Genomic DNA, 13,809 nt, shown 5'->3' with positions numbered 1-13,809 from the left:
AGGGAGGCAGAGAGAGGGGAGGAAGCAGGCTCTCTGCCGAGCAGAGAGCCCAATGAGGGGCTAGGCTCTTGAGCTGAAGGCCGAGGTTTAACTCCCTGAGCCACCCATGTGCCCCAGAAAGAGAGAATCTTAAGCAGGCTCCAGGCCTAGCATGGCTCATCTCACAACCCTGAGATCATGACCTGAGTCAAAACTGAGAGTTGATTCTCAACTGACTGAGCCACCCAGGTGCCCCCCTACTTGATAATATTTTTAACCATCATTGTGTGTAGTTATAAAGGATGTATTGTAAATATTGATATCTTGTTTTTTAAAAGTGTGCTTAAATGAATGCAGTGAAGTCTAAATATCATAGCAATTTGCTTATGAAAAACTCTTACTGACAATATTGAGTTTTACCTGAGTCCTGTGCCCCTGGAAAAAAGCAATGGTTAAGAAATTCTCGAATTCTCTTGTGTTCTGGAAAGGACTTACTTCAAAGAAACATCCTGTCTCATTTGACTGAGGTAAGACTCATGGCTTCCCCCTTAGTTTACCTTGAATGAGGCAAGGCAGACACTCCAAATGTCCATTCCTCGACTCCTCAGTGATTTAGCCGAATTGCCTGGCACACTGGTCAATCAGAACAAAATGCTTGTTAACCAAACTTTGGCTAAGCTTCTCTTCCTTCTCTAGGGTCTTCAACTATGGCCATCCTCAGTCAGAGCCAGTTTGCAATTCCTCCTTAATGACCCCTCCAGAGAACAGGCCTCAGAGGAAAACAATTTCCCAACTGTTCTAAGACCTACCATCTGGATCTTGGATTAGGCCACTCCTGTCCATCCCTCCTCCCCATCCCCATTCTTTCTAGCCTTGTCTACTCCTCCCCATAAAAGAAAGCCATTTTGGGGGCGCCTGGGTGGCTCAGTGGGTTAAAGCCTCTGCCTTTGGCTCAGGTCATGATCCCAGGGTCCTGGGATCGAACCCCACATCGAGCTCTCTCCTCCTCGGGGAGCCTGTTTCCTCCTTCTCTCTCTGCCTGCCTCTTTGCCTACTGGTGATCTCTGTCTGTCAAATAAATAAATAAAAAATATTTAAAAAAAAAAAAGCCATTTTCGCCTCAGTGTCAGGTGTGGGGGGCACCTTCTGGTCAGAACCCTCCCCCAGGACTATAGTTCTCCCCTGCCCCCACCCTGCCCCCCAAAATCATTTCAAATAACGTCTCTCCTTACTAAATCCAGATCCATTTTTCCTTTACATTATATGCAACATTCTTTTTCCTTCTTAAACTTCTATTTCCATTCAGCTGCTATGGAGCTAATCCCAACCTAAAAAGTTTTCATGCTTGGCAGTATTTTCTGGAGCCGCCAATCATACCTTTCTGTCACAAAATTGTGTACATAAATTTTGATCTCCTTAACTCTAAAAAAGTGTTCTGTGACCCATCAAGTTCTAGGTGTTCATTTTTCTCTCCTAAATGAGATATTGTTGCGTTTTCAGTACAAGTGATCAAATAACAAATAGGTAGTATTTCATTACAGGAGAGAGCCTCTTTAAACATAAAAAGTCAGTTTTCATTAGAAGCACTGTTGAAGGGGCGCCTGGGTGGCTCAGTGGGTTAAGCCTCTGCCTTCACCCTAGGTCATGATCCCAGGGTCTTGGGATCGAGCCCCGCATCGGGCTCTCTGCTCGGCCGGGAGCCTGCTTCCCTTCCTCTCTCTCTGCCTGCCTCTCCCTACTTGTGATCTCTGTCTGTCAAATACATAAATAAAATCTTTAAAAAAAAAAAAAAAAAGAAGCAGCACCATTGAAAATATGTCTCTTAAGAAGGTAGGTGGAGCCAGTTATTTTTCCAATGAGTTTGTAGGTCCAGGGATGAATTTTAATTTTTCCAGGAACGAGACAGAGTTTGGGCCTTTTGTAAGCCCTGATAAACATTGTCCACATGAAAAGCAGATAGAAGTGGAAGGAGGTTGTTTATTCTGTCAGTGTTTCTCAGTTCTTTTAATTCCTGATAATTACTCATTCTCAAAAAATATATATTTTAAATGACCTATTAGCTGACAACATGATTAAATCCTCCTTGGATCACAGGGAAAGTAAATCAGAAACCATCTGACTTAGGAGTGAGTTTTTTGCCCACTCATCAGTAATAAAATATTTAGAACTGCCTTCTTGGGACACCTGGGTGGCTCAGTGGGTTAAGCCTCTGCCTTTGCTCAGGTCATGATCCCAGGGTCCTGGGATGGAGCTCAGCCTTTATGCTCAGCGTGAGGCCTGCTTCCCTCTCTCCCTCTGCTGGCCTCTCTGCCTATTTGTGATCTCTCTCTGTCAAATAAATAAAAGCTTCAGAGCTGCCTTCTTGTTTTTCCTCCCTGGCACTATAATTTCTTCTTCTTTTTTTTTTTTTTTAGGTTTTTAAAAAAAATTTTATTTATTTGACAGAGAGATCACAAGTAGGCGGAGAAGGGGGAAGCAGGCTCCCTGCTGAGCAGAGAGCCCAATTCGGGGCTTGACCCTAGGACCCTGAGATCATGACCAGAGCTGAAGGCAGAAGCTTAACCCACTGAGCCACCCAGGCATCCCATGGATGCTATTATTTCTCCAGGTGAAGCAGCAGGGGCAAGATTCAGCACGAGTGTGTGCATGAGACTTTCCTTTGTAAAGCTGGAAACTTGTTATAAAAGCGGAGCTCGTTATAAAAGGGGAGAAGAAGGCTGAACCTCAAGGACTCCACGCTTGTGCTCAGGTCCAGCCTCATGGGAGTAGAGGATCTGGATACTGAGTCCCTGAAAATACTCCTTGCCCCCAGAGTTCTATCTCTCACAGAATGTCCGTGTCTGAAGACCTTGTGTCCTCTTCTCTACCACTCTCTGTCCCATCGCTCTTGTCTCCTAAGGAGCTCTGGAATCGGTACCATCCTCTCCACCATGCTGACCCCCAGGATCTTATCTTGCCTGAACGTCCGCCATCACCCCCAATCCCTCTTCCTCCAGACCTAGCCCATTCTTCCCTGCTGGGCAGCCAAAAGCAAATGAACCAGCTGGGATTAAACTCCTCCTAGCTCCCCAAAGCCATCAGAAGTCTGAGCAAAAGGACTTCATCTCTCTAGTGGCCTGTCTTTTGTCCTGCTTCCCTCAAGTCTAAATTCCAGTCAGAAGTAGCAGATTCCTGGATGCAGGTACCCCTGGCCTTCTGGGTACCTTTCCTATGCCCTCTACTTGCAAGAGGGAGCTAGGAGGACTCAGACCGCTTTGGTAAGGGTCTTTGGATCTTAGCTTGTTTCTTCTTAATTTCTTTTAGTGTCAATTTCCTTAACTGTAAGACAGAAATAATAATAGTACGTATTTCACAGGGTTCTTGTGCAGATTACATACATATGTCACCTTTGCACACAGTGATGCTCACATAATAAATGTGAACTGTTTATTATTGTTATGATGCATGTCTCAGTGATTTATCTGTTGCCCAGCCAGACCTTGAGCAACTGAAGACTGAAGGACTGTGTTTACTCTGCTGAGCCCACAGTAGGAACTTCATACTAGGGAAGAAAGTTATTGCAAAGGGATAAATGAGAGACTAGCGCTGAAGGAGCAAACCTGACTTTAAAAATCTTTCTTTAGTACCCCTCATGCACATTATTTCTCTGAATCCCCACAACAGAGAGGAGGTAGGCACTATTTATTAATCCCCATTCTGCAAATGTGGGTGTGTCTTCTGTAAGCCCTTCCGCGTTTAGCTGCACACAACTCGTAGGAGGCCACATCCCGACCCAGGGAGAGGGGTGGATTGGGGTTGGAGGGACACACAGGGGAACGGGACACAGGAGACACGTTCCCTTGGGGTTGGCTTAAAATTTCTCCCGGGTTGGCTCGGCTCCCGGCACAAACCACACCCCTTTAGGAGTCCCCGCCCTTTCTGCTGTCCTGCACCTATCCGCCGCGAGCCAGACTCCCAGCCAATCAGAAGAAGCGTTAGGCGGGCGCTGCGGATCGGCGAGCCAATGGGCAGGCAGCCGGAGCGGGGCTTGCCCGGGCATGTGGGAGCTGCGGGCTGCTTGGACACCACGTGCGGGCGGGAGGACACGCGCGGCGCCTCAGGTGATCTGGGGGACCCTGCTGGGGTCGGCGGGCTCGGGAGGGCTGGCGCGGCGTCTCCCCGGCCCCGGGGTCCGCGCGCGGTGTCCGCCTCCGGCCCGGGTGAGGGGGCCCCGGGGACCAGGCCGAGCGGCTCTCGGGGCCCGCGGGTGTGCAGGCCCGGCCCCGGGTGCCGCCTGTGCCGCGTCCCCGCCCTGCTCGGGGTTCTGAGGCCTGCGGGGGCGGCGCTGGGCGCTGGGCGCTGGGGCTCGGCCTGGCGGACTCGGCCCGGCCGCTGCGGCCAGCGATTGACCACCGCCCGAGTCCCTACCGGGCTGAGGCCCGGTCTCCCCCGCGGCGCTCCTTGGGGAGCGCGGGCGGCGGGGGGAGATCGCGCGGGGCTGCTGGGCTCTCCTTGCCTTGCCCGGAACTTCCAGTACCTCGCGGGGTGGGGGGATCGCAGCGAGCCCGGCTTTCTTAAATTCGGGCGCCAGTTGGTACCACGGCTCGGGGGGGTGGGGTCGTGCGCTCTGCAAAATGCAGCTTCTCAGCTCCCGTTCCCCAAAATGGCAGTTAGGACGGCGTCGGGGGGCGGGTAGGCCCGAGGATCGGGGCGTTTTAAACAGACGTTCTAACTGCTTTAGGGGGGGGACCCCCAAACCTCGCCTCACCCTTGGTTTTAATTAACCCTCGTTTTGTGGTCAGGGGATGGTGACTTGGTCCAGGCCATCTAGCGTTTAGGGCCCGGGCCCCAAGAAGGGGGCCTTCAACCACCTGCTGCCTCCCGGATCCCGCGGGTAACCCTGCCACCGCCGGCGACTGTGACTTCGGGGGTCCTCTGGGGACTCTGCTGCTGGAGTCCTTGCCTTAGGCCACCAGCCCCCACGGGGAGGCCCAGTGGCTGCTGATCCCTAGGGAGCTGGTTCGGGGCTGGAGGGAGATTTGAGCGTGTCCTTATGGAAGCTGTTGTGTTACTTGAGCCAAACTTCTCTCCGACCTGGCTGAGCTCCTTCCTGGGGCCCAGGACGGGCCAGACGTGTCCTAGATGATTAATGGCCGGTTCTGACGTGTGGGCAGGGTCAGGGCCTGTAGAAGAGGACTTGCTTTCATTGTCTCGAAACCCGAGGCCACTTTTTCTCAGGGAGCTTCACTTCTGGCTTTGAAATCTTGCCAGCGGGGTCAGGGAGGCCACCGGCCCTGCGCTGGGCTCAGCTCCTGACCTGCCGGGCCCGGAGCCCTCGCAGAGAAGGGAAGGGGCCCTGTTCTCCCCATTGCTGGGCTGGGGCAAACGGAGGTTCTGTGCGCGTCAGCTCTAATATGTGCCCTGCCCCGAGGAGGATGTTGATTATAGTTACGCACACTATTAAAAGGGAGAAGGCCTCTTGGGGAGTGGATGAGTCAGGATGGGTCACCAAGCCTGGCATCACCCAGTAGCTCCTCCCCTCGCCTCTTCGTCTCTGCCCCTGCTGGTCAGAGTCCTCTCCAGCGCTGGATTATGCCCAGACTCTCGCCGCCTTCCAGAAGCAGTGGTCTCTCACCGTTCCCTCCACCCTGTCTCCTCACCCACGAACGACCTCCTTCTCCAGCGGCTTCTTCCACCAGCCTCCTTGCCCGTTCACAGTGCGGACGCTTTGCCTCGTGGGCTTGGTGTCTGCAAGTTCTCTGATGGCCCTTTCCTTCCTGCGCTCCTGGCAGGTCTTCCCGACACCCTTCAACAGGTCCCTCCACCGCCACCTTTCACTAACCTGGCATTTCTGTCTGTCCAGTACTCGGACTGCTGAGTCTGTCCTGAGGTCACTGCTCCCATCTGGAGCACCCTCTCATGAGAGTCTGATGGCCTCCTTTCCGCGTGCAGAGTTCCCTCAATTCCCCGTCACCTCCAGCTCTGCCCTCCCCACAGTCCGACAGGTAGCAGCCCCGGCTTCAGCTCCCTTCACACGCCTCTGAAGAGGACCTGCTTGATGCCGGTCCGGGCGGGCTGTTGGGGGTGGGACAAAGACACAAGACACACATGTCTGGGTCCCCACCTTCAGAGCGCTGAGAGGTTGGTGCTCTGTAACTGTCGTCAAGCGCAGTGAGTTCCTCTGTGGTTGTGCCGTCAGGCCTGGAGGGGTGAATTTTCTTTGCTCCCCATCTAGATTGTCACTGTCTGGGGTTAGGAAGTCAGTGACTCCCGTCGGTGCTCTGGGACTCCCTCATGTGATCAGCAGAGATCAGTCTGGGGATCCCCACTCAAGGGCTTAGGGGAGGACCACCAAGGTGTGTGGTGGCCTTCCCAGAGTGGGGACAGAAGGTTAAGTGGTAAAAAGGGGGGAGGGACAGTTCCTCTGGCCGGGACCCACCTCGTGCTTTTTGCACCGCAGCGGCATCAAGCTTCCGGTGGGCCCCTCTCCCTCAGCCCTGGGTTCCTTCTCTTTCCAGCCTTTGCCCCTCATGTGGCCACCAGTTCCCCTCCCTGTCAGCTGGAGGGTTACTGCTTCTTCACGCTGATTTAATCTCCTCCAGCCTGTCCTGCTCCCCTTTTACTTCTGACCCAGCCCTGCACACTCCCTGTGCTTTGTTTCTGTCTCTGCGTGGAAGCTAAGCTGCTTGGAGTCCAGGATCCGCCCTTGTCAGTCTGTGCTCAGCACCTGGTGGGATAAAGGCTTGTCCCCGCAGGGCTTGCCGGAGGGTGTAGTCTGGAGCAGAGGTGTGTGAAGGGGCAGGCCTGTGGTTTGGGAGGGGCAGCGAGTCCTGGGCCCAGGCACCTTTTGCCTGGGAAGAACTGGTTACTGACCTGAGGAGAGTCTTAGCCTCTCTGGGGAAGAGGGGGCGAGTAGTTATTGAGCCCCTGCTGTATGTAATGTTTGCAGAGCGCGCGTGTGTTGTATGGTCTCGTCTTCCGCAGGAAAGGCGGTGGGAGGGCCATTTCTCATGCGAGGAAGGAGAAGTGTAGCAGGTCAGGTAACTTCCAAAGAGCCCAGGGAAAGCCCACTCTGCCCATTGGGAAGTCCTGGTTTCCTGGGCTGCTGCATACGCACCAGCTGACTCAGCAAGTGAGTGACGCTTTCCAAGCCCCTCGCCTCGCTCTTGGGAAGCCGCTGGCTTTGTTGCGTGGGATTCGCAAACCCACCCAGATTCTGGACATTTCCAGTGTTCAGTGATGGAGGGAGCTGCACACACTCCCTTCTCTGTTTCTCCTTTCTGGCAGCTGAGCAGATTTCCCGGTGTCCCTCTGCCTGCAGTCTGTGGTGACTTAGCCACATGCCCGGCTACTGAAAACTCTAGATGCGGTTGTGATGAGTGAAGTAGAAAGTCCCTTAGTCAATTACCTTATTTTGGTCAACGCATACCCAAAACACACAACTATTGTGAGCCCCTTTTGAATTTTTTTCTCCAGTTTCTGAGGGTCTGTCCTTTCACAAAGGATTCTTTTTTAAAAAACTGGGATTGTGTTGCCCCGCCGGAGGGTCTGACTCCTGATCTCTGGATTATGAGTTTGAGCCCCACACTGGGTCTCGAAATTACTTAAATTTTAAAAACTTAAAAATGGAATTTTGTATGTGTGTCTGTATATATTTGTATGTGTGTATATGTATACACACACACACACTCTGGTTCTGTAACCTTTATTTTCCCGTATCTGTGCCTCTCTAAAATATGTTGATTTTCCTGCACCTGGAGGTGAGCTGTGGCCTGGAGGCTGAGACGGTGGATTCTGGGTTCATGTCAGCTCTTGTGTCTTCCTACCTGAGCAGGTTACTTAACCTCTGTGCTCACCTGGGAGATGAGGATAATCATACTTGTTCAGGATTTGGGGACTATTTAGTGATTCCATGTAAACAGATTTTCCCCTGGGGGCTTGACTGAGTGCGGTGATGATTCAGCAGGGTCCTGGACTCCATGGGCAAGCCCAAGACAAAGAGTAGGGCTCTAGAATGGCGTGGCAGTGAGTGCTGTGGGGCCAGCCGGGCGCACCTCTCCCCAACACCCCCTCTCACCCTGCCTCTCTGCCTTGTGTGTTCCCTCTGCAGAGCGCCGCCCTGCTGGCAGATCACTCCCCAGACCGCACTTGCCCCCGAGCTCTGAGCCCACTGGGATGGTACCCCGGGAAGGCCCTGATTCTGTGCAGTGCCTGTGCCCTTCCCTGGCTAGCCTGCAGGCCAAGGATGCGCTTCGGAGGAAGCATAAGAGGAAGAGCCGACAGCACCAGCGATTCATGGCCCGGAAGGCGCTGCTGCAGGAGCAGGGGCTGCTGAACATGTCCCCAGAGCCGCGGTCCTCCCCACTGCCAACGCCGTCGGGGGCACTGCCGGGCCCTGAAGGCACCAGCGGCGGGACGCAGCGTCCAAGGAATGAATCAGGAGGTGCTTCATGGAGCAGGAAGCCCACCCCCAGGGAATCCGCGGGGCCCTGGCCCAGCAAGTGCGTGGCTATCGACTGCGAGATGGTGGGCACGGGACCCCGAGGGCGGGTGAGCGAGCTGGCCCGCTGCTCTGTGGTGAGTTACCACGGTGATGTCCTCTATGACAAGTACGTCCGGCCGGAGATGCCCATCGTGGACTACCGTACGCGCTGGAGTGGCATCACTCGGCAGCACATGCGCAAGGCCATCCCCTTCCAGGTGGCCCAGAAAGAGGTGAGTGCAGAGGCGGGGGCTTCTATGGGTACGTGATGGCCAGGGAAGGGCAGCCCTGGGTGCAGTTTTCTTCACTCACTAAAATGTTTCTCAGAGGCAGAATCATGCATAGGGAAAGGTGAAATTTTGCATTATTCGCAAATGGTGTCCTCATAGATCAGTTGTGTTGGAACACGTATTTTCCAAATAAGCATTACCGTAGAACTGCTTAATGTTTCTGGGTTATTCTTGGGATTCGGTGAATTTGGGAAATACTGGTACACGTGCTCTTGTGTCCTCCTTTTTCACATGAGACATGGCCTAAGCGTGTTTTTCCCAGAGTTTGGAGATGATGCACAAGCGTGTCGCTTGGGAATAGCTGCAGCAGGGCAGGAGGCCTGCGGCCAACCCTTCAGCTCCTCGGTGCCTCCCTTGGCCTGGTTGGTGGGGCTCTGGGAACGGAACTGAGTCTTGCCAGCTCCAGCCCAGCCCATACAGAGTGTGCTTGATTCCTTCCCACCATGTGCTTGTTAGGGGGGGTGTGACTGGAGTGTGGTGGCGTGTCCCCACCTCGGAAGTCTAAATGGCACCTTCTTCCTCTGCTCTGCAAGCTGGGTTTAGTGATAAGCCGGACACGGCCGGCAGAAGCACTCCACGGGAGCCCACGGCAGGTGATCGGGAGAGCCAGGCTCGTTGCTGAGGGCTGGAGGCTGTTGCAGGCCTGGGGCTCTGGATGTGGCCTCCCTGGGGCCCGAGGAGGCTGCAGGCAGGGAAGAGAGACACACACAGTGCAACTGCTGAGCACTGTGCCAGAGAGCGAAGGTTTCCAGGCTGGGAAGTGGAGTCCTGCACGGCTGAGAGGCAGAGGGATAGAATCCTGGGGAGAGGGCCTGTGTCTGCTGCTGCTTTCGGCTAATCCCCAGGGCCCGTCGCAGTTCCACAGACGCTAGCCAGCGGGTCTCTGTCGATCACCTCCTGTGTGCTAAACTTTCACTGAGCGGCGTCACTAGTCCAAGCAGACATGGTCGCTGGCATTTACGCTGAGCTGACTCGGAGGGCTGGCGGGGAGACCGTGCCAGCGCTGCAGTCTGCTCCACTGCGGGAGAGGGCTACAGGGTCCTCTTGTCACTGGGGCAGTGCTGGGGAGGCCTCCTGGTGTGGGAGCTGAGCCGGGCCACGAGACAGTTGGGTGGGGAGGTCTCCCGGGCTGAGAGAGGAGGGCGGGCGCCAGCAGGACACAGTCGCTTGTGTTGACTCTGCTAGGAGACCCACTCCGCGCGTGATTTCTTGCGTGCCTGCAGCCACCCCATGGAGAGCGCTCTTCTGCTGGCTAAGAGGGCTGACTTGGGTCGCGGGGTGTAGCAGGTCCAACTGCTGGGCTTCGGACTCAAGGCAGTGTGGCTGAGCGTGGGGCTCGGGTATCCCCTCCCCACGCCGCCCCCCCTTTGCAGGGATCCACACCCCTGTGGTCAGGGCAGCAGCATGTGGCCTGGGCCTCCTAGACAGTGGGGCCTTCCCCTGTCCTCTGTCCGCTCACAGATCCTCAGGCTCCTGAAGGGCAAGGTGGTGGTGGGGCACGCGCTCCACAATGACTTCCAGGCCCTCAAGTACGTGCACCCTCGGAGCCAGACCCGCGACACCACTTACGTGCCCAGCCTCCTGCAGCAGCCCGGCCTCCACACTCGCACCCGGGTCTCTCTGAAGGACCTGGCCCTGCAGCTGCTACACAAGAAGATCCAGGTGCGTGGGGCGGGTGGCAGAGGGCTGGTGCGAGGAGGGACCCCGGGCTGGGCAGTGGCTGAGCCTCCACGCTGCTAGTCCTTCTCCCTCTCCACTGTGCAGGGGTCCTGGTAACTGTCCCGCATGTACAGGCCACCCTGGGTGTCTTCTCCACCAACCCTCGTCCCCAGTGGATTGTGACAACCGGCCACAGGCTTGCGGGCTGGGCTTTTCAGACCTGTCCCCCACGCAGTTCCTGGCTTTGTCCATGCGTGCCACGTAGAGCCCACCTGTGGCAGCCCGAGAGCCGGGGCCTTCCTCGGGGGCGGCCAGTAACATTCGCTTTCCTGAGTAGCTCCCAGGTACCCTATGTCCCAAACCTCACATACTTATTCCGAGAGGACGTGTTTGCGGTCGGCAGCAGAGCTGGGACCATGGGCGGTGACAAGGGCTGTCGCCCGCAGGTCGGCCAGCACGGGCACTCGTCGGTGGAAGACGCCACGACGGCCATGGAGCTGTACCGGCTGGTGGAGGCGCAGTGGGAGCGGCGGCAGGCCGGCAGCCTCCCGCCCCGTCCCGAGGACCGGGACCCGGACAGCAGCACGGACGTGGAGCAGTACATGGAGGACCAGTACTGGCCCGAGGACCTGGCCCAGGGCACCTGTGGAGGAACGGGGGAGCCACAGGACAGAAGGGAGTGAGGCAGGAGAGGCTCCCAGGTGGCCTCTGAATGGAGCGTGGGGAGCACGGAGGGGCCAGGAGAGCCCTGGGCACGTCGTCCCGGGTAGGGCAGGGTGCGGCTAGCCTGCTGCCGGGGTCCGGGGAGCTGGGACCATCTGTCCTCTCGGCTCCCTCCGTCCAAGGCTGTTGTGGGCACTTAACCCCACCCCTGTGGCCTGCTAATGGCACTTTATAGACACTATGAAAATGTCAGGTGCGCAGGGACCCAGCTGGGGGAGGACGCACGCCAACAGACCATCCCAGCTGTCACCCTGCCCCCATGGGTGGATAGCACCCCCGTGCTGTGCTATCTCAGGGTGATGTCTTCTCCCTGGGGTGTGAGCCCAGTGACTTGGGGTACAGCTCTCTTCTCTTACTGTCCTTGTCTCGCCTCTTCCTCCACGGGCATTGTCAGATTCAGAACAAATGCGCCCTGAGCCTATAGAATTAAGGCCACTCTACGGGACGTTCCTTTCCTTTCTCTCCGAACTAGAACTTGGGCTGGCGCCACAGTAGGACCTTAGTGCTGGGCTGTGACAGACCAGCAGGGCCCCTCCAGACGCTTGGGGAGCTGGTACCAGGAGTCACCAGGCTCTGTTCCGAGGGCGGGGGGAAGCAGGAAAGCTTTGGGTGGAGACGCTGGTGTATTCATTTTGACCCGACTCAGGCAGGAGGCTCTCTTAAGCACAAGCCTGAGAAACAGCACAGCAGTCTGAGTTCTGGGACCCGTGTGGGACCCCCTACCCAGTGTGTAGGGGGGCCGAGTGCATGTGTCCCCTCGGGCACTTGGATCCACAGACATTGTGGTCATCGGATTGCCTACAGCTTGCCAGAGCTGTCTGTCAGGATCTCATCTGCCACCCCTCTTGCCTTCTTTCCCAAAGGGCAGTTTGGGAGTATTGAGGTTAAGCAAGAGCTCAGGTCCACACTGACCTTTGAACCCCATCTTTGCTTGCCACTTAATAGCTTTGGGACCTTGAACGAATATGAGACCTCACCCTTGAGCCCATTTCCTCCTCTGTAAAATGGGGCTAATGCCGTAGCCTACCTCATAGGGTTGTCCTGGGGGCCAAGTGCCCAGTGCTCAGCATGGTGCCTGGCTCCCTTTCAGCCTCTTCTGGGGAACGCCTGAGCCCCCCCCCCCCGGGATTGAGACGGCTTGACGCTTGGCTGCCCCAGCAGGGGCGGGCTGAGGACACAGCGTGCAGGTGCCGGGTCCTCACTGCTCCCTGCGGCTGGGTGACTGGTATATGCTCAGCTTCCCCCTCTCTGCGTGCAGGAAATGACAGTGATTTTTATGTCAGTCTGATCGAAGCAGCAGGGCCAGGAGCTGAGAGACACTACTGAAACCACACTACTTCCAGGTTGCCTGTCCTCCGCTCCCTCCCTGTCTGCGGGGCAGGGAGCCAGCAGTGGCATTGACCTCTGCTGGCCTGGCTCCAGCGCTTTGTTCTGGAGTCCTTCAAAGTCTGTAGCTGGTGCCAAAGTCCCAGCCCAGCCGGGCTGCAGTTTCGATTCTTTGGGCTACAGACCGGAGGAAGATGAAACTGTTACCAGTGGGGAAACGTACTGGGTTTAAGGTCAGCTTTGTTGTAAAACCATTTGTTCTGGAATAAAATGCGATTAGAAAAGTAAGCGAAGTGGTCCTTTCTGAATTCTGAGGCTGGGGTGGGAGGGCGGTGCTGGGCGCGGGGTCTTGCTGCGTGCCTTGACCTTTGAAGCGGGGGGTGCTTTCCAGATGATGCTTTGGGATGTGACAACATTTTAGAGCTATGGAATTCATGTCATTTATTTTTTTAAATTTTACAACGGTCTTATTTGTGGAGCACAAAGTTTGTTTGTCCTGAAGCTCTGTTCCCACTTCTCAAGAAAATGTTTAGTTTTCATTGTGATAAAATTCACATAAAATGCCAGCTACCATCTTAACTGTTTCTGAGTGGCGTTAAGTATATATAGAGTGTGCTGCCAGTCTCCTGAGCTTTTTCATCGTGCAAAACTAAAACTGCTCATTAAACACGAACTCCCCACTCCCTCCAGCCCCTGGCCACCACCATTCTCCTTTCTGTCTCTCTGGATTTGACTAGCTACTGCACACGAGTAGAATCATACTTACACATGCAAACGCAAGCACTTGGGATTTGCTTATTTCGCTTCGCAGATGGCCCTGAGAGTTCATTCATGTTTAGTGTGTGTCAGAATTTCCTTCTTTTTTAAGGCTGAATAGTCATGTGGACACATAGACCATTTTGTGGATCTCCGTGAACACTGGGGTTACTTTCCCCGCTTGGCGATGAGCAGTGTTGGTGTGAACGTGGGTGTACAGCGTCTTTGGGATTCTCCTTTTGGTTCCCGTGGGTGTAGACCTGGAAGTGAGACTGCTGGGTCATACGTGGTGGTCCTGTGTTATAAGTTTAGGAGGAAGCACCATACTGCCTTCCATAGTGGCTACACCAGTTTGTGTTCCCATCAGCAGCCCATAAGCTTTCCAATTTCTCCACATCCTCACCCACACTCATTACTTGGTTTGGTTTCTTGGTAGGGTATCCTAGTGGGTGTGGGGCGACAGCTCATTCTGATTTTAATTTGCATTTCCCTAACGAGTATTTCGACCTCTTTTGGCGTGTTTATGATCTACAGTTCATTTTTACTGTTTATATCTTTTTAAAAATGTAGTGATTCTGCTTGACCCGCACGAAGATGCTGACGTTTGCTGACGCT

At 55.1% G+C, this 13,809-nt stretch overlaps 1 protein-coding gene across 1 annotated transcript; it reads left to right on the top strand.

The window, feature by feature from the left end:
• The first annotated feature begins 4,000 nt into the window (after positions 1 to 4,000).
• AEN (apoptosis enhancing nuclease) lies at positions 4,001 to 12,726 on the top strand. Its single transcript, XM_059180030.1, has 4 exons — positions 4,001 to 4,079; positions 8,069 to 8,673; positions 10,192 to 10,392; positions 10,836 to 12,726. Exons 2-4 carry the CDS (start codon positions 8,134 to 8,136, stop codon positions 11,070 to 11,072), a joined length of 978 nt encoding a protein of 325 aa, XP_059036013.1. The 5' UTR covers positions 4,001 to 4,079; positions 8,069 to 8,133; the 3' UTR covers positions 11,073 to 12,726.
• The last annotated feature ends 1,083 nt before the right edge of the window (positions 12,727 to 13,809 follow it).

The sequence above is a fragment of the Mustela lutreola genome, chromosome 7 (genome assembly GCF_030435805.1).
Source record: "Mustela lutreola isolate mMusLut2 chromosome 7, mMusLut2.pri, whole genome shotgun sequence".
Classification (NCBI taxonomy): domain Eukaryota; kingdom Metazoa; phylum Chordata; class Mammalia; order Carnivora; family Mustelidae; genus Mustela; species Mustela lutreola.
This window is presented reverse-complemented; position numbering and strand designations above follow the sequence as displayed.

Bases quoted from the DNA above. Each gene is read 5' to 3' on its own strand.
- AEN (XM_059180030.1), top strand. From the start codon at position 8,134: ATGGTACCCCGGGAAGGCCCTGATTCTGTGCAGTGCCTGTGCCCTTCC. The intron at 8,674-10,191 runs GTGAGTGCAGAG...GTCCGCTCACAG, and splicing joins TCCAGGTGGCCCAGAAAGAG to ATCCTCAGGCTCCTGAAGGG. The intron at 10,393-10,835 runs GTGCGTGGGGCG...TGTCGCCCGCAG, and splicing joins TGCTACACAAGAAGATCCAG to GTCGGCCAGCACGGGCACTC.